Here is a 14,616-nt window from a genome sequence, read left to right as displayed (position 1 = left end):
TAGGTATGACTCCAACCAGTGGCGTGTTTTCCCCCTGATCCTCATGGCTTTGCAAGGTCTCCTTGGTGCCACACTCGCTCAAATGATGCCTTGATCTAAAGAGCAGTCACTTTCTCCTCGCCTCTGGATTCAGCACTTTTGTCCATGTTTGGACCAAGGCTGTAATGTGGTCAGGAGCAAGTGGTCCTGGTGGAACCCAAACTGAGCATCAGTGAGCAGGTTATTGGTGAGTAAGCACCACTTGGAGGGAATAATCAACATCACTACCATCACTTTGCTGATGATTGGAAGTAGGCTTATAGTGTGGTAACTGGCCGGGTTTGATTTGTCCTGCTTTTTGAGATGACGTCCCTCTGAAATTGAATATACAGAGTAAGTTTTTATTCGTTCTTGTACAGAAACATTTATAAACAGGACATGTAGTTATGCATTTAATTTTTGCTACTTAAAAAAAGCTTTTTAGTTCAATAATAAAATGCTTGCTAATTGAAATCGGAAATATATATGTGGGTGAATTGTTGTACTAAGGTTTATTTTCGCATGAATTTGTAAAGAAGAGTTTACAGTGAATCTAGAGTATTGTGTACTTTTCATTAATTATGTGACTTCAGAATTATTTGCGACATTTTTTGCAGTGGTATTCTCTTGAGATTGTTATACACTTCTTTGCAGGCATCTATATAACTACTCCACATATGTATATCTCCTTTAACAAGTGCCACATATGCATGAGTTATATAGATGGATACCTGCAGATAAATATAGAAGGTGTAGGGTATAAGAGGTTGATTGAGAGAATTCTGTAAAACTTGCAAACATTGTAGAAAATGTGTTTCTGGAAACTTTGAAAAGCTAAAGGAATCAAATTCAGTTTGTTGCGTGAATAACCTTTTAAACGTTGCAACATGTTTTAAAACTTCATTTTTATCTCATTTCTTTCCCACAAAAGATAGGCCCTCCCATCCAACCTGGTCCATGGGATAAAAAGAGTCCGAGTTGTCTGAATCTGCTCCTTTGTAATTGACCAGTGGTGTAGTCAGTTAAAAGTTTTTGCATCCCAGAATTGCGGGTGTTCCACTGACATTCCACCAAATCAGGTGACCAGGAACCAATGGAACTATTTATATGGGCAGTAGGGCCAGACATGGCATGAATCGTCTTATTAGTCACTTAATAAGTACTTAGCTTTGCCAGTATTTAATAGACTCAGATCTGAGGAGACTCTGTAATGGCTGAAAGAGGCTTCTTCAAACTCGAGCAAAATAGGGCATGGTCTGAGCAGATTCCCAGTAAAATAAAATAAAAACTAGCACCAGAACTGGATCCTCTGAATTAATTCAAAATCCACGATAGGCTCATTCTCAAATAGGGTAATCAGTTGAATGCAAAGACCCTCTGTGTAGTGTGCTTTCTCTAGTCTGTGGTTTGTGCTGAACTGAAGAAAAATGCTAATCATAGAGATATCTGCGTTCCTCTAATTCTGGCCTCTTGCGCATCCCCGATTTTTATCGGTCCACCATTTGTGGTCGTGCCTTCAGCTGTCAAGACCTAAGCTCTGAAATTCCCTCCCTAAACCTCTGCTTCTCTACCTCTCTCTCCTCCTCCTAAGATGCTCCTTAAAACCTACCTCCTTGACCAAGCGTGTCCTAATATCTCCTTATGTGGCTCGGAGTCAAATTTTGTTTGGTAACGCTCCTGTAAAGCGTCTCAGGCTCATTTTTACTTTGTTAAAGGCGCTATATAAATGTTGCATCATCAGTACATTTTAACTTCGTCTCAAAACTAATGCATAATGATAAAATAATGATCAGTGGGAAGTGCACACCATATAATGAGCATCCTCCATCTCGCGTATGCAAGCCAGGTCCCAGATCTAATCTCCTGAGACGTACAGAAGGCTTAGACTGGATGGAATTGGGCTTCCTGAAGGGATTGTTAGAAGGCAGGGTTTTAGGAGATGTATTCATCAACGAGATGGCAATGTTGTAATTCAGTTCCCAGTTTACAATAGCCGCTAATTGCTTTGCCTTTCCAACCTTACCAGGAGCAAATCCTCCTTTGCTCTTCACACAAATCATAGAAACATTTACCATTGTGATCTACGCCAACTCAGACGTTGGGGATTAAATGGCTAGCTGGCACTTGACGCAAAATAGATTGACTGTTACAATTTGGCATAGTAGTGTCAGTAATCGGTCGGAAAAATTATCATTTAAAAAATATCCTTGAGTGTTGTGGAGTACAGTTCTTGTGTGCTGCTTGGAATTAAATGGCTCTGGTTTCTCCCACAACTAATAGCGATGACATTGACAGTCATGTGGTGCAAAAGCAGAATATCGATGCCACCTGACAGCATAGTCTCTGGCATTAATGTAGTTGAAATGTCAATTATCTCTGCTCTACATTTCAGCACTTGTAGATCTTGGTGGTTGGATGCTTTCAGCTGGCACAGGATTCAACATCCCAAATTAATTCTCTTTTTTTATGCCCAACCAGCTTTTCTTATTTCTGTGAAATACTGCTAGGTTGAGATGTACATCAAAGACAACAGGGCAATAGTCTTTGATGATTTAACAATCCTTTGTAGAGTGACGTTTTTATATGCTCTATGGCTTCCTCCATTTTCTCTCCTATCCCGATTCTTCACAAGTTCCAAGTGAAGGAAACTGTCATCATTTTTGTTCCCCTCTATTGGTCACAGAGAACCTCGTTTTTTTGTTTTCCCTCTTGCAGTAACAGGATCCCGTGCAGAAGATATTCAGAGTGAAGGTATAGAGCTTCAGTTAATGGCAGGACAGTCAGCAAAAGAGCATTTTGATATATTGGTTATGACAACACTCCATGCATCCAAAAATGCCTCAACTGTCAAAATTATAATGCTGAATGGAAGAAATTTGATTATTTGTACTGAGAGCATAACTGTAAACCCATGTATTTGTGACCTGTTATTTGACCAAGAATCCCCCCCCCCCCCCAGCTTGTTGAGAGTTCATGCTGCTGCAACCACCTCCTGCATTTGCTTAGAACGTCTTCCTCATTTATTTACTTTTAGAATAATAAACTGTTGTGTGCAGAGTTGATTTGGAGCATCACTGAAAAATACATTTTTCAATTGGTGCTTTTGGTGGAATTCTTTTTATTGCAGCATTCACTTTGGGGTTTTATAATGGGAAACCTTTGCTTATTCAGCTGCACGTGTTGATTCAACCTTTCCAGACAAATAGGAACTTTCATCACACAACTGACAGGGAGGTGGAGGCAGAGGAGAAGAGTACTGTTGCCAGGCACTATTCATTTTTACTCTCCACTTGCTTGGATGGGTGCAGCTGCACCAACACTCAAAGCTCACACCATCCAGGACAAAGCAGTCTGCTTGATCAGCACCTCAGCCACTAGTCTAAATGTCCACCCCCTCCACCACCAACGTACCATGGCTGCAGTATGTACGATCTGCAGGATATACTGCAGCAACTCGCCAAGACTTTTTCGGCAGCAACCTCCCATACGCACAACCTCCACCACCTAGAAGGACACGGGCAGCAGGTGCATAGGAACACCATCTCCTCCCAAGTTTCCCTCCAAGTCGCACACCATCCTGATTTGGACATATATCACCATACCTTCGTCGCTGGATCAAAATCCTGGAACTGCCTACCCAACAGCATTGTGGGAGCACCTTCCCCCCCACACCGAACAGCAGTCCAGGTTGGTGGCCCACCATCAACTTCGTGGGACAACTTAGAATGGGCAATGAATGCCGCACTTGCCAGTGACACCCACATTTTGAGAATTACTTATATTTAAAAAAAAACTTTTTAATGCCCATGTCTTCTCCCCACTCTGTTTCTATAAAGCCTCATTCTAGGTTGAGCCTTTTCAGTTTTTGTTTTCTGTCACCAGCAGCAGATCTTGTTATCTCCCAAAAGTCACCAACACTGTTTTATTGAAGTAAACAATATCTACTGCGTTGTTGTATTGGTCCACCAAAGCTTGTTTGCTTATTCCATCTTTAATTCTAGTTGGTGTCAGCTTTTCGTTTCCACCTTTGAATGTGATGTGTCCTTCCGAGTGCACAACTTGACCGATGCCTGAGATTTAAATTTCATGAGAAGCAAATTGATAAAAGTTCCTGTGAGCTTGTTTCTTTTAAGTTTGGCTCAAAATGATCCCTTTGCAAGCTCCCATTCCAGGATGGAGAATTAGTGACTGCACATATCAGTGATGGATCCATCTAATCCTATTCGGAATATAGATGGGGAATTTCTTGGACTTTATCTAATATATCTGAAGATTTGACTGCTAATTCAGGTTGTTCATTGTTTTGAAATCTCTCAGTGGATGGGTATTGAATATTAGCTGCTTGTTTAGGTGAAGTAAAAGAACTTTGCTTGTCTTGTTGGGACTTGAGGTAAACCCATTACTAAATAGAGTTTAGCAAAAATTATCTATTTGTGTTACTCGGGTAGAGTACAAGTTGTTGAGGAAAATTAAAGCGTATATTCTACTTAAAATGTTGACACGTTCAGTGTCGGATGAAGCTGCCATCTCCACTCTCACTCCATTTTGTGAAGGGTGTAGTACACTTGTCATTTCTCAAAGTTGTCATGCTTGTTTTAAGCTTGTATTTTATTTTTACATGTATGAAAGTTTCACAATCAACTGTAGCATTTATTAGAAGTCACAATTGTGCTGTGGTCATGGTTATGAACCAAAGGTGCTGTTATGCAGACTGAATATATACATCTTTTTGGTGAAAATTCCTTAAAATCTTTTAATTGATTTTTCTGCCTGTTAATCTTCATAGGATAATCTCCTAAACTAACTTATATTCCAACTTAATTTTGTATATTTGTGACCCTTAAACACATATGTATGCAACTTTTATAAATGGCAAATGTCGCATTTACAGTTTGCATCAAACTTTTTGGGGCGTATGTCCATTTCATAGGAGATATTTGAACAGTTAACCAAATGTTCCCTCCAGTGTTACAAATATTTTGCAAAATGACACATTTAAAAATACTTCTGTAAACATATTAAAGTATCTATTACACTGGGAGATCATAATTGGTCTTGTGCATGGGGAATGATTAATGTTTATAGCATAGGCCTTACATTATACACACAAAATGCTATATCTTTGTATCACTTGAAATAAATCCCAGGAAGATTGACTCAGGTGTCTGAAATCCATCTTGAATTTCACCACATGAGGAGGTTTCCAGAGATAAAAGTATCCTAGCTACAATTTTTGACATTCGAATTTTGTTTTTGACTATCACTTGTGCCTGTTATAAAATGATGTCTCTCAGCACACCACAAAACACACTAGACAGATCGTCTTAGAACTAAAAGATGTTATAAATTTGTTTTAGGTCTTTTTCTAGGATATTCTATTCATCTTCAGTTTTGCTTCAACTTGTGTAACTTACCAAACTGCAGCAAAATGTTGGTTGGTGTATTTTTCTTTTATTTAGTTGAACTTCAAAAAGTGATGCATGTTAATATGGCAAATTGCTGGCGCCAATGTTGAAGGTCAAAAAACTGCCCAGATATCAATAGTATTTACGACCCACTATCCCAAAATGCAAACACACTTGCCTGCTGAAGTACTCTTTGATAAAGGCTGCAGAAGAAACATGAAATGTGATGAGACAAGTTTTAAAAAAAAAAAAAAAAAAAAAAAAATCTTATGCGTTCGGATCAGTCTTTTAAAAGCACTTTCTGACTGTGCCCTTCACTGATAGAATGATGGTGCTACCAGTTTAGATTTTGAACTTGAAATGATGTCCCAGTTTCTTGTATGAATATTAAGCATTAGCAAATCAAAAACACAAATCAAACTGAACAATATGCATTTATAGGACTTTGGGTGTCTTTTGAGAGAGCTCAATGATATTAATTGTGATGATTTTAGTGAGCATCTAGTCTGTGACCTGGATTGGCAGCAGTAAATGCAGAGGCTGTGAATATTTTGGGATGAAAAAATTGACAATTTATAGCTTACTTTTCAAATATCTTCATTAAAGCATCCTCCACATATCATAGAAGTAAGTTCAGATTGACAACAAGGAGAAACACGAGATACACGGTCTCCTTTGAGGAATTTTTGACATATGATAGATGCTGGCCCAGCAACTCCTCTTCCTGTGTAGATAAACAAGTTTCCCTGGGCAGATTAATCTGTTTTTTTTCCTGTTGGTTCAGCTACTCCCACTGGTCATTCCTGAACAGGAAGTCATCAACTTGCTTCTGAAATAATTTTCCATCATCTTGTATTCGCTTCATTAGGATTCTGTGATTCAAGGTTCAGATTTTGTGAAGGAGATGGTTGAATTCTTTTTAAAAAATCCAGTCAATGCTTGACATACACTTGAGCCTTCACTATTGATGATGGCTGTGATCACTGCCGTAGATTCTTGTTCTCCCAAGCATCACAATGTCAAATATACCTGGTGTTTTTTTGCTACAACTTGCTGGGCTCGGTTTCAGTGGTGAGAAGCCACCCTCCAAAGATAGAATCTGTTGTAAGAGCGATGATATGGTGCTGTTAGCCACCCTAGAATTAGCATCAAAGTACCCATTAAATCGAGTACTTCTTGATGATCAAAGCAGTGGGTGGCCCACAGTCTTGGGCTACGACAGAGAAAACTGTCTACACTTGTCATTGTGAATTCTTTGGCACTGCCCTGGTGAAGGAAGAGGTCCTTGTTGACTTTTGGATGCAAAATGTGCCTTGTCTTGACGTCTTCATTTAATTTTTTTTTAAAAAGTGCTCTGTCTCCATGATATGGCTATACAGTCAAGGTGCATGTGCAAGTTGGGAGTGCCGCTATAGAAGGATTTTTACCTGCCCAAAGGGTAGCTTTTCAAAGTGCTATCACTCTGTTCAGACCCATCAGGATCAGATGGCTGCTTTACAGGCTGTCAGCTATTGCTGCCAAAACTGCATGGACCAAGACTAATTTATTTATTCTTTTGTTACCCTTAATGTTTGAAAATGTATTTGGGTCCTGGGGTAGCATGGAAGATGGTACCACTCCGGCACTGGTGGTTTAGTTGGAAGCTGCAATCATTTGTCATGTATATGAAATTTGCCTCTTCCTGGGTTTTAAGCCAAAGCTAGCATGAGGATCCCCCCAGCAAGGCCCACACCCGATCCTAGTGAAAAGTCTGTGATGTGTGCTATTCCTAGCCTTCTGAGAAAGGCATCTGACATGAAGGCCAAATAACTGAACTTGTAGAGTTGCCAAGACTCTTTGCCAGCCACATTCTAACTTTGAATAATCTGTAACTATATATATTGTCTATTATAATAGGCAGCTCAAGCTCCAATCAGGGACCTTTCCTTCCCTTGATTGGTAGAAGACCCTTTTCTGGGCATTTTACTCCAGTAGTAAATAGGGATGAGTAACCTGGATTTTGATGTGATGTATGATGCCTCGGACATTTTGAATTGTTGCTAGGTTTTCTTTGTGCTTCATGTTTGGATGTGCAGTTCATTTGGAATTGGTTCTTGGGCTGCAGTTGCCAACAAATACTCGGCTTTTCTTGGGAAGATTGCAAGCAACAGATGAAACCCTTGCAGTATATGATATGGCAAGGCATAAGTCAACTGCAGGTCTTTAGGCACAGCTTTTAAAGATACCAAGCTCTGTATGTGGGTCAGTCCTTCAGTTCCCAATGGTGATGCGATTCCTGTCCAACCAGGAAATGGAGTGGAAGCAGGCCGCCTTTGATAGTTTGACTCCCAATAATGGGATACTACAGCATATGCCTAGACTAAAGAGACCACAGAGTAGCTTTGTGTATTACTTTTCAACTGGAGTTCCCAAAATTCATGGAGTTGACCATTTGGATGAATCGGGGAGCTCCAGTTGTAGATCTGGGAACTGAAGTGACCACTCTAACCTAGTGGAATGTCCGATCAACAATAAGTCATGGAAAGCCCACAATCTCCATTCTATCCTTATTATATGATTTGGTTTCTCATAGTGGCTTTGCCAGACTGCAAAGACAGCAGTTTAGTATTTTCTCCATTTCCTTGTCAACTATGAGAAATCTGATTTTGAGCCAAAGCATGACCTGATGTTCATAAGTGCTTTCATGCACAGCCAGTCAATATCTTACCACAGGGACAACCGTTTCTGTTTCATCTAGAAACCAGGAGGGATGCATTTTCTGTCTCTTTGCCAGTGTGCATTTTGGATTGGTTGTTGGTGGTGTTGGTGTTGATCACTCCACTGAACCTTCTTGGTCTAACATTTAACTGATGTGAACATTGATTTTCTTAAGTCAAGGTTTAGTGTGCCTACATGAAGGAATGATTAAATTGGTAGTGCTGTAAAGGACTATTTTTAGACATAGCAATTCCTGAAAGCAACCCTGTTTGTGATGGTGAACAACTATTAGCTCCTGTTTGTATTGCGATAATGCAATAGTCTCCCCTGTAGGAACTTCATGTGGCCCATCTGTTTCTCAAGATTGAGAGGATTGACTTCAACTGATGTTGACCAGTAGTGATCCAATCTTTTCACTACACAGGAAGGATCAGTTGTCCAAAATGCAGAGCAATATTGTCTATCTGGATGCAGAAAGCCTGATTATTGAAAGGGAATGCCATTTGTCTGGGGATATTTGCTTCTCTGGAGGATATGTTAATAGCTTCCAGAAAGTCACCCACTACAGAGCATATAATAATTTTTTTTAAAGTGTCTCATTATTGTGTTTAACCAGAAAACTGGATGTATTATCACATGAACCAACTTAAATTTCGAGTGCTTCCATCAGTTAATGGCCTGAGCTTGAATCTGATATCAAGTTATATGAGGAGTGATACGTATTGCAAGTCTTAGCATTTTCCATGTTCCTTCTCAAAGGTTCCCTTGGGAATCCCCACCCCCGTATCCATTTAATTAAAAGGATTCTGTTTTCAATTCAACTTATTTTTTCCAACCCCTCCTTAGGATCAAAATGAGATACCTGTACTTTTATAAGCCGGAATGCTTTCCTTTAAACACTCTTGGTTTTTGTGAACTTTGATTAATTGCATGAATGACTGCTGTTCTCGTAATACTGATTTTTGCATATACGGCTGGCTCTGCCATCTCAAAACTAAATTCATCAAAATGGCAGGACAGAATACAGTCTGTGGGTTAGATTTAGTGTCAATTTATAGTCAACGAACACAGAATGTAGCTCTAAGTTCCTGTCATCTTGTGGATGAGAAACATTTGGCTGAGGTCAAGAGTCATTGAACTAGATCTTTATTTATGATGTAGGGTAACTTCAAATAAGGTTACTTTGTTCAGTATTTGTAAGCCCACAATTTGGAATGATCCTTGTACTTCAACAAAATATTATAGTTTTGATTTGTTGGCCGAAGATGATCTACGATTTAGCTGACCTTTTCAAACTTTGTGCGTTGTCTAATCTGAAAGGAGTCACACTCTCCTTCAAATTTACTGATGCATAGACTCCTCCAGTATGCAGAGGTTGCTGTGACAAAGAAAAATGTTAGATTACCTACTTTGAAGGATTATCTTCATTCTCCTAAAGGAAATATTTCCCATGTACAAACTCTTTCAATCTGTATAGGGAGTTATTGTCAGTAGTTTTAATGTGTATGCCGTGTTTAGTTTGCACTTTTGTTGCTGCCTTTGTTTTTTAAAAAACTTACTTGTCAACCCAGGAAAGCTGCCTTTATATATTGCCAGTGAAAGAATTGAGTCATGCAGCTATCATTCCAGTGCCATGGAGACTTTGATTAAAAATTTATTTAAAAAGGAGACTGTGTCCTCTGTTTATTATCCCTTTGACAAGCTGGACATAACACTAGCTTGGATAATGTTTTCCTTATTGATTTCTAGGCAAATATTTAAACCTTACACTTAAGTTTAAGAATTTGACCATTCACTGATGAAATAGATTTTGTGAACTCACTGTACCATTTTAAAATAATTGCTGGTAAATGCTGCTGTGCTAATAGTAAGTCTCCAGCTGAACTAGTCAATAAAAGATCTGAAATGAATGTAATTGTGTGATGCATGTCCTGATGTACAGTGTAACTGTTAGTTTTGCTGTGGACATTAGCTGTAGGTGTTTACTACTGGCATGGTAGTTGAGATCCACAGAGCCTTATTTTTAAAGGGTATCTTGGATTTCCATGTACAGTATTTAACAGTCAAGGTGCTGGTTAGTGCCTTTTTAATTAGCATGAGATCTAGCTTTGGAGTTGATGCAACGCCTCATTGATTGATGTAAGTAACCTCATCTATGCTGTCATGGGAGTCGAAGTCGTCGGCTGAGCTGCTCTGTCCCATAAGTGGTGCTAACAATTTTTGTCTGAACTGTTTTTGAGTCTATAGACCTGCTGGCTGCATGAATTTGAAAGAGCATTGAGTTTAAAAAAAAAAACCAAAACATGCTGCCTCCCCCTGAGGGATGCTTGTGCCAGTTGGGAAGCGAGTAGAAAGCTTGGGTTGTATTCTGAAGAAAAAGAGAGGAATTCTAAATCGTGGTGATCAGGTTTTTAAACTGATCTGTATTGCTAAAATAGTTTGTTTTGCAGGGGGTGATGTTCACAGAACACTTGTTTCTGTTGAGCAATATGCTTATTCCCTGTTCCATCCATATAGAATGGAACTAATTAACAAATGATTTGATTTGCATCTGTCCATTTTCCTCTCGAGCGGTGGTAAATGTTTGATTTATTTGGAAAACTGTATTTTATAAATGCCTTCAGTTTAGCTTTGTTGTGTTAAACAATGAAATCCACATGTAATTTTTGATGTATATGCACTGTAATAGATAATGTGAGGTGTATTTTCAATCCGCGATCAAGTGTAATTACACAGGCTAAACTAAAGTGGGGCCACACATTTATGAATCTTATTAAAAATGTACACGGACCTATAAGACACTAGATTTGGGGATTGACAGTCAAAGCAGAATGCAAAATAATAAAGTTGTGAAGGAGGACAGTTGTACAGTAGATGTAATTGCTGAGGATTTTTAAAAGCCCAAATCACACTAATGAACTGCTTTGGCTACAGTCACATGTACTGTTCACTGAGCCACTCTGTTAAAGACCAAAGAATAAGATTTGTGTTTCATTTGAGCATCACATCATCTTTGCAAGTGGAGCTCACACTATTGTCATGAAGTTCATTTTGTTATAAATTGCGAGTTGTCAAGAAATTGGAGTTAGCAGCATCCTTCACTGTTTAAAACAGTTCAAAGATTCCCTGCTGTTTTACTTGCCAAAAAAAAAATCAGTTTTTTTCCACAATTGTGGAAGGTAAAAATTACATCAATATACTTGAGTGTCATTACAAATTTCTGCGAGTTGTATAGAAAGAGATAAAATGACTTTTTGAGGTGTTAGTTAAGAGCTTGTAAATGAATAGCTGCTGCTGTTGATTATGTAGTGTTTCATTGTTGTGCCATGTTTTTATTAGATTTACTAAAAACTAGATTTACTCAAGTATAGCATTCTAGATGAAATGCTGGTGTTAAAACATGTGGCATATATATTTTCTTTGAAATTCAAATAAATCCACTGTGACTTTTTAGCATAATGACCATGGTGCATTTATTTTAAATTTTGGTATTTTATTTTACTGTCACCATTTAATTTTTTCCCCAATTTGCATTGTCAGCACATGTTGCGTCTGAAGCCCTTGTGTTGACTAAAAACTGGTGGCTAGTCTGTGATGCATGTATCAGCAGACGTGGCTTACCCATATGGTGCAGTGCTGCTTGTAAAATCCATATGGTCCTGTTGAAGGGGATCCCAGTGGGGATGAGAGGGGGTGTTAATGCCCTTTAGGCCAAGCTATTCCCTCCTGGTGCTCCTTCAGCATTGTCAGTACAGTCTGCTGAAGCATAAATTTGATTCTTGTTAATAATCAATGATGTTCATTGTGGTTGATTATTTCAATACAGGGAACAACTGTGTGTATATGGTTTTGATTCAGAAGGTTAATCTCAGACTTTCTGTGGTAGATACAGTAGTGATTCAGATCCAAGTCCTGCATGAGCCTAAAATTTTTATTATCATTCACAGGAAGTGCTGCAGACTGTGCCGAAGTTTTGCTTTCCTTTTGATGTTGAAAGGTACAGTATTGCGTGATAAACCAGTCATCTTACATTTTACCCTGTGCTTTGAAATAGTGTAGTCCAATCTTAAAAGGAAACTTCCTAAAACCTCAGCATGGAGTAAAAGTGAATTTTTGAGGTCTTTTAGAAAACAGCAGACTACGTGTACATGTGCCAGCTGATCGCTTGATAATTGGACATACACTTCTATTTAAAAAAAAAAAAAAAAAAAAATTGATAAATCTTTCATTTTAAGAGACCTTCTCCGCAGTTAATGATGTGTTGGTGCCTTTTTGCAGCAGCAGCAGCATTTGAAAATCTAAGCTCCAGCATTGACCTTTCAACTGACGATATCCTCTTGAGTCTTCACACTTGAGTCTTCCAGCTTATTGTGAATATTTTTGTAAGCCTTTAAGAATGAGCTTTTTGCTCTATTTGTTGGGGGTGGGGTTTAAATGTGTCTGCTTGAAGGTTTACAATATATGCAAAAGTAGGCACCATTGCTGCCATCCAGTGGTGTATTTATTGATACAATTTGGTTTTGGAAGGAGCAAGTGCACCAACACTGTCAAATGTTAACAGTCTTTGACTATAATTGTGGCGATTTTATTTTTCAACTCTTAAAGGAGCTGCAGTTTTTTTGTGGCGCTGTTCCTTCAATGTACTTTTCCCCTTCATCCTCCAATTTCGCTCTTTCTTTGTCCTCTTGCACATACTGTCCTTAAAGCAGCAACTTGTGTTTGAATATGCTTCCGTGAACAGCAACCCTCTGTTCCTATTTTAAAAGAGACAAACCTATTTCCTATTAATTGTTGTGCAACAAAATGCTGAATGAGAGATCAGCGTGTATTGATTGCATGGGCTTATTTTTGTGCACAACAGATTTAAGTTCATTGTGCGGTTCTGAAAAATATAGAAATTGAAGCATTGAATTAAAACTAAGCGTTCATTGTGAAAATATTTAAAAACCAGCATATGGACAAGCATAATTACATCACAAAGGATATGATGTGTTTCAAGGCACTTTAGCTAATAATGCTGAATTTAAAACAAACATTTTGCTAATATTGAAGAATGCTCCTTTTCAAAATCAAAAGCGTAGCTTAACTTGATAAATTCTAATGTTCATTGCAAGAGAATCATGGATATGAAAAAGTGTAAAATGAAGGTTCACCCAAACACTTCTCTGCCTATTTCTATCATCGGTTGTTCAAGTTGCACACAAAATACCAATAATATTGATGCACTTATTTGTAGGTTCATATCTTTCACTCAGGCAAAATAATTTAAAAAAAATAATGCAACTATGCTTTTAACAACTGTTTCACTCCTCCCTCTTCTCTCTTCCCAAACATTACTAAAATGCTTGTTTATCTGTCAGTATTCAGTTCTGATGAAGGGTGCACAAACGAAAAGTCAACAGCCTATCTCCCCTTTATAGATGCTGACGAACCTGGTTATTTCTCGCATTTTCTGTTTATTTTAGAACTCCAGCATTTGCTGTTTTTTCTTAATTATCCTTTTAACAAGATTTCAGTTTAGCCTTCCTCAGCCATTGCGGTTTGACATTTTGTGTTGCAGTTTTATTTTTTTTAAGGCAGTTGGCACTTTGTCCATGAAACCTTTAATTGCCAATTAATGTTTTTTACATGGTCATTTCCAGGGTTTCACAGAGTCAAGTGGGACAGCACTTTACTTTTGTGCTTACAGACATCGAAAGCAGACAGAGGTTCGGTTTCTGTCGCTTAACATCAGGATGTAAAGTCTGCATCTGTATCCTCAGGTATGTGGAATTAAAATGAATTGCATGTAGCACGTTCAAGATGTACATAAAGGTATTGAAATTCAATTGATGTTCCAAACATTCAAACTTTGCAGGAGGCTGCAAGGCTCCTTCACTGGCACTCCTGAACCCACCATACTTGATTTTCATGATTTTTAAAAATGTTTTATTAATTGCTGTGCCCAGTCTTGATGAATATTTCTGTAAGGTTTTGCTCATGACGTCTTGAATTCATACTGCAATTGTTTTGTTCACCCATTCATTGCTTCTGTGTTGTCAGACTGCTTGACCAACTTCTAGTCGTGGATGAGTCATCGTTTCCTGTAGTTCAACATTGTTAAGACTGAAGCCATCGTCTTCAACTCCTGCCACAAACTATATTCCCTAGCCACCAATTTTCTCCTGCTCTCTGGCCACTGGCTCAGGCTGAACCAAACTGTTAGCACTCTCAGCATCCTATTTGACCCTGAGCAGAGCTTCCAACCCCATATCCTCTCCATTACAAAGACTACCTACTTTTACCTTTGTAACATAGCCAGCCTCTGCCCCCACCTCAGCCCATCTGCTGCTGAAACCTTCATCCATGCATTTGTCACCTCCAGATTCGACTCTCCTGGCAGGCCTCCCATCATCTACCCTCCGTAAAGTTCCTCATCTAAAACTTGCTACCCATATGCTATCCCATAAAAAGTCTAGCTCGCCCATCACTCCTGTCCTCGCTGACCTACATTAGC

The 14,616-nt window shown here is 38.7% G+C and overlaps 1 protein-coding gene across 4 annotated transcripts in view; it reads left to right on the top strand.

Annotated features, from left to right (window-relative positions):
- dennd1b (DENN/MADD domain containing 1B) overlaps positions 1-14,616 on the top strand; it is a 307,950-nt gene that overhangs the window by 109,188 nt on the left and 184,146 nt on the right. For all 4 annotated transcript variants that reach the window (XM_085982400.1, XM_085982401.1, XM_085982403.1 and 1 more), the window contains 2 exons: positions 12,068-12,117; positions 13,763-13,882. In XM_085982400.1, the coding sequence (XP_085838526.1) occupies positions 12,068-12,117; positions 13,763-13,882 (170 nt within the window). The remainder of the gene's footprint in view (positions 1-12,067; positions 12,118-13,762; positions 13,883-14,616) is intronic.

Source organism: Somniosus microcephalus, chromosome 3 (assembly GCF_052327205.1).
Source record: "Somniosus microcephalus isolate GS21.2 chromosome 3, FLI_Smic_1.0, whole genome shotgun sequence".
NCBI lineage: Eukaryota > Metazoa > Chordata > Chondrichthyes > Squaliformes > Somniosidae > Somniosus > Somniosus microcephalus.
This window is presented reverse-complemented; position numbering and strand designations above follow the sequence as displayed.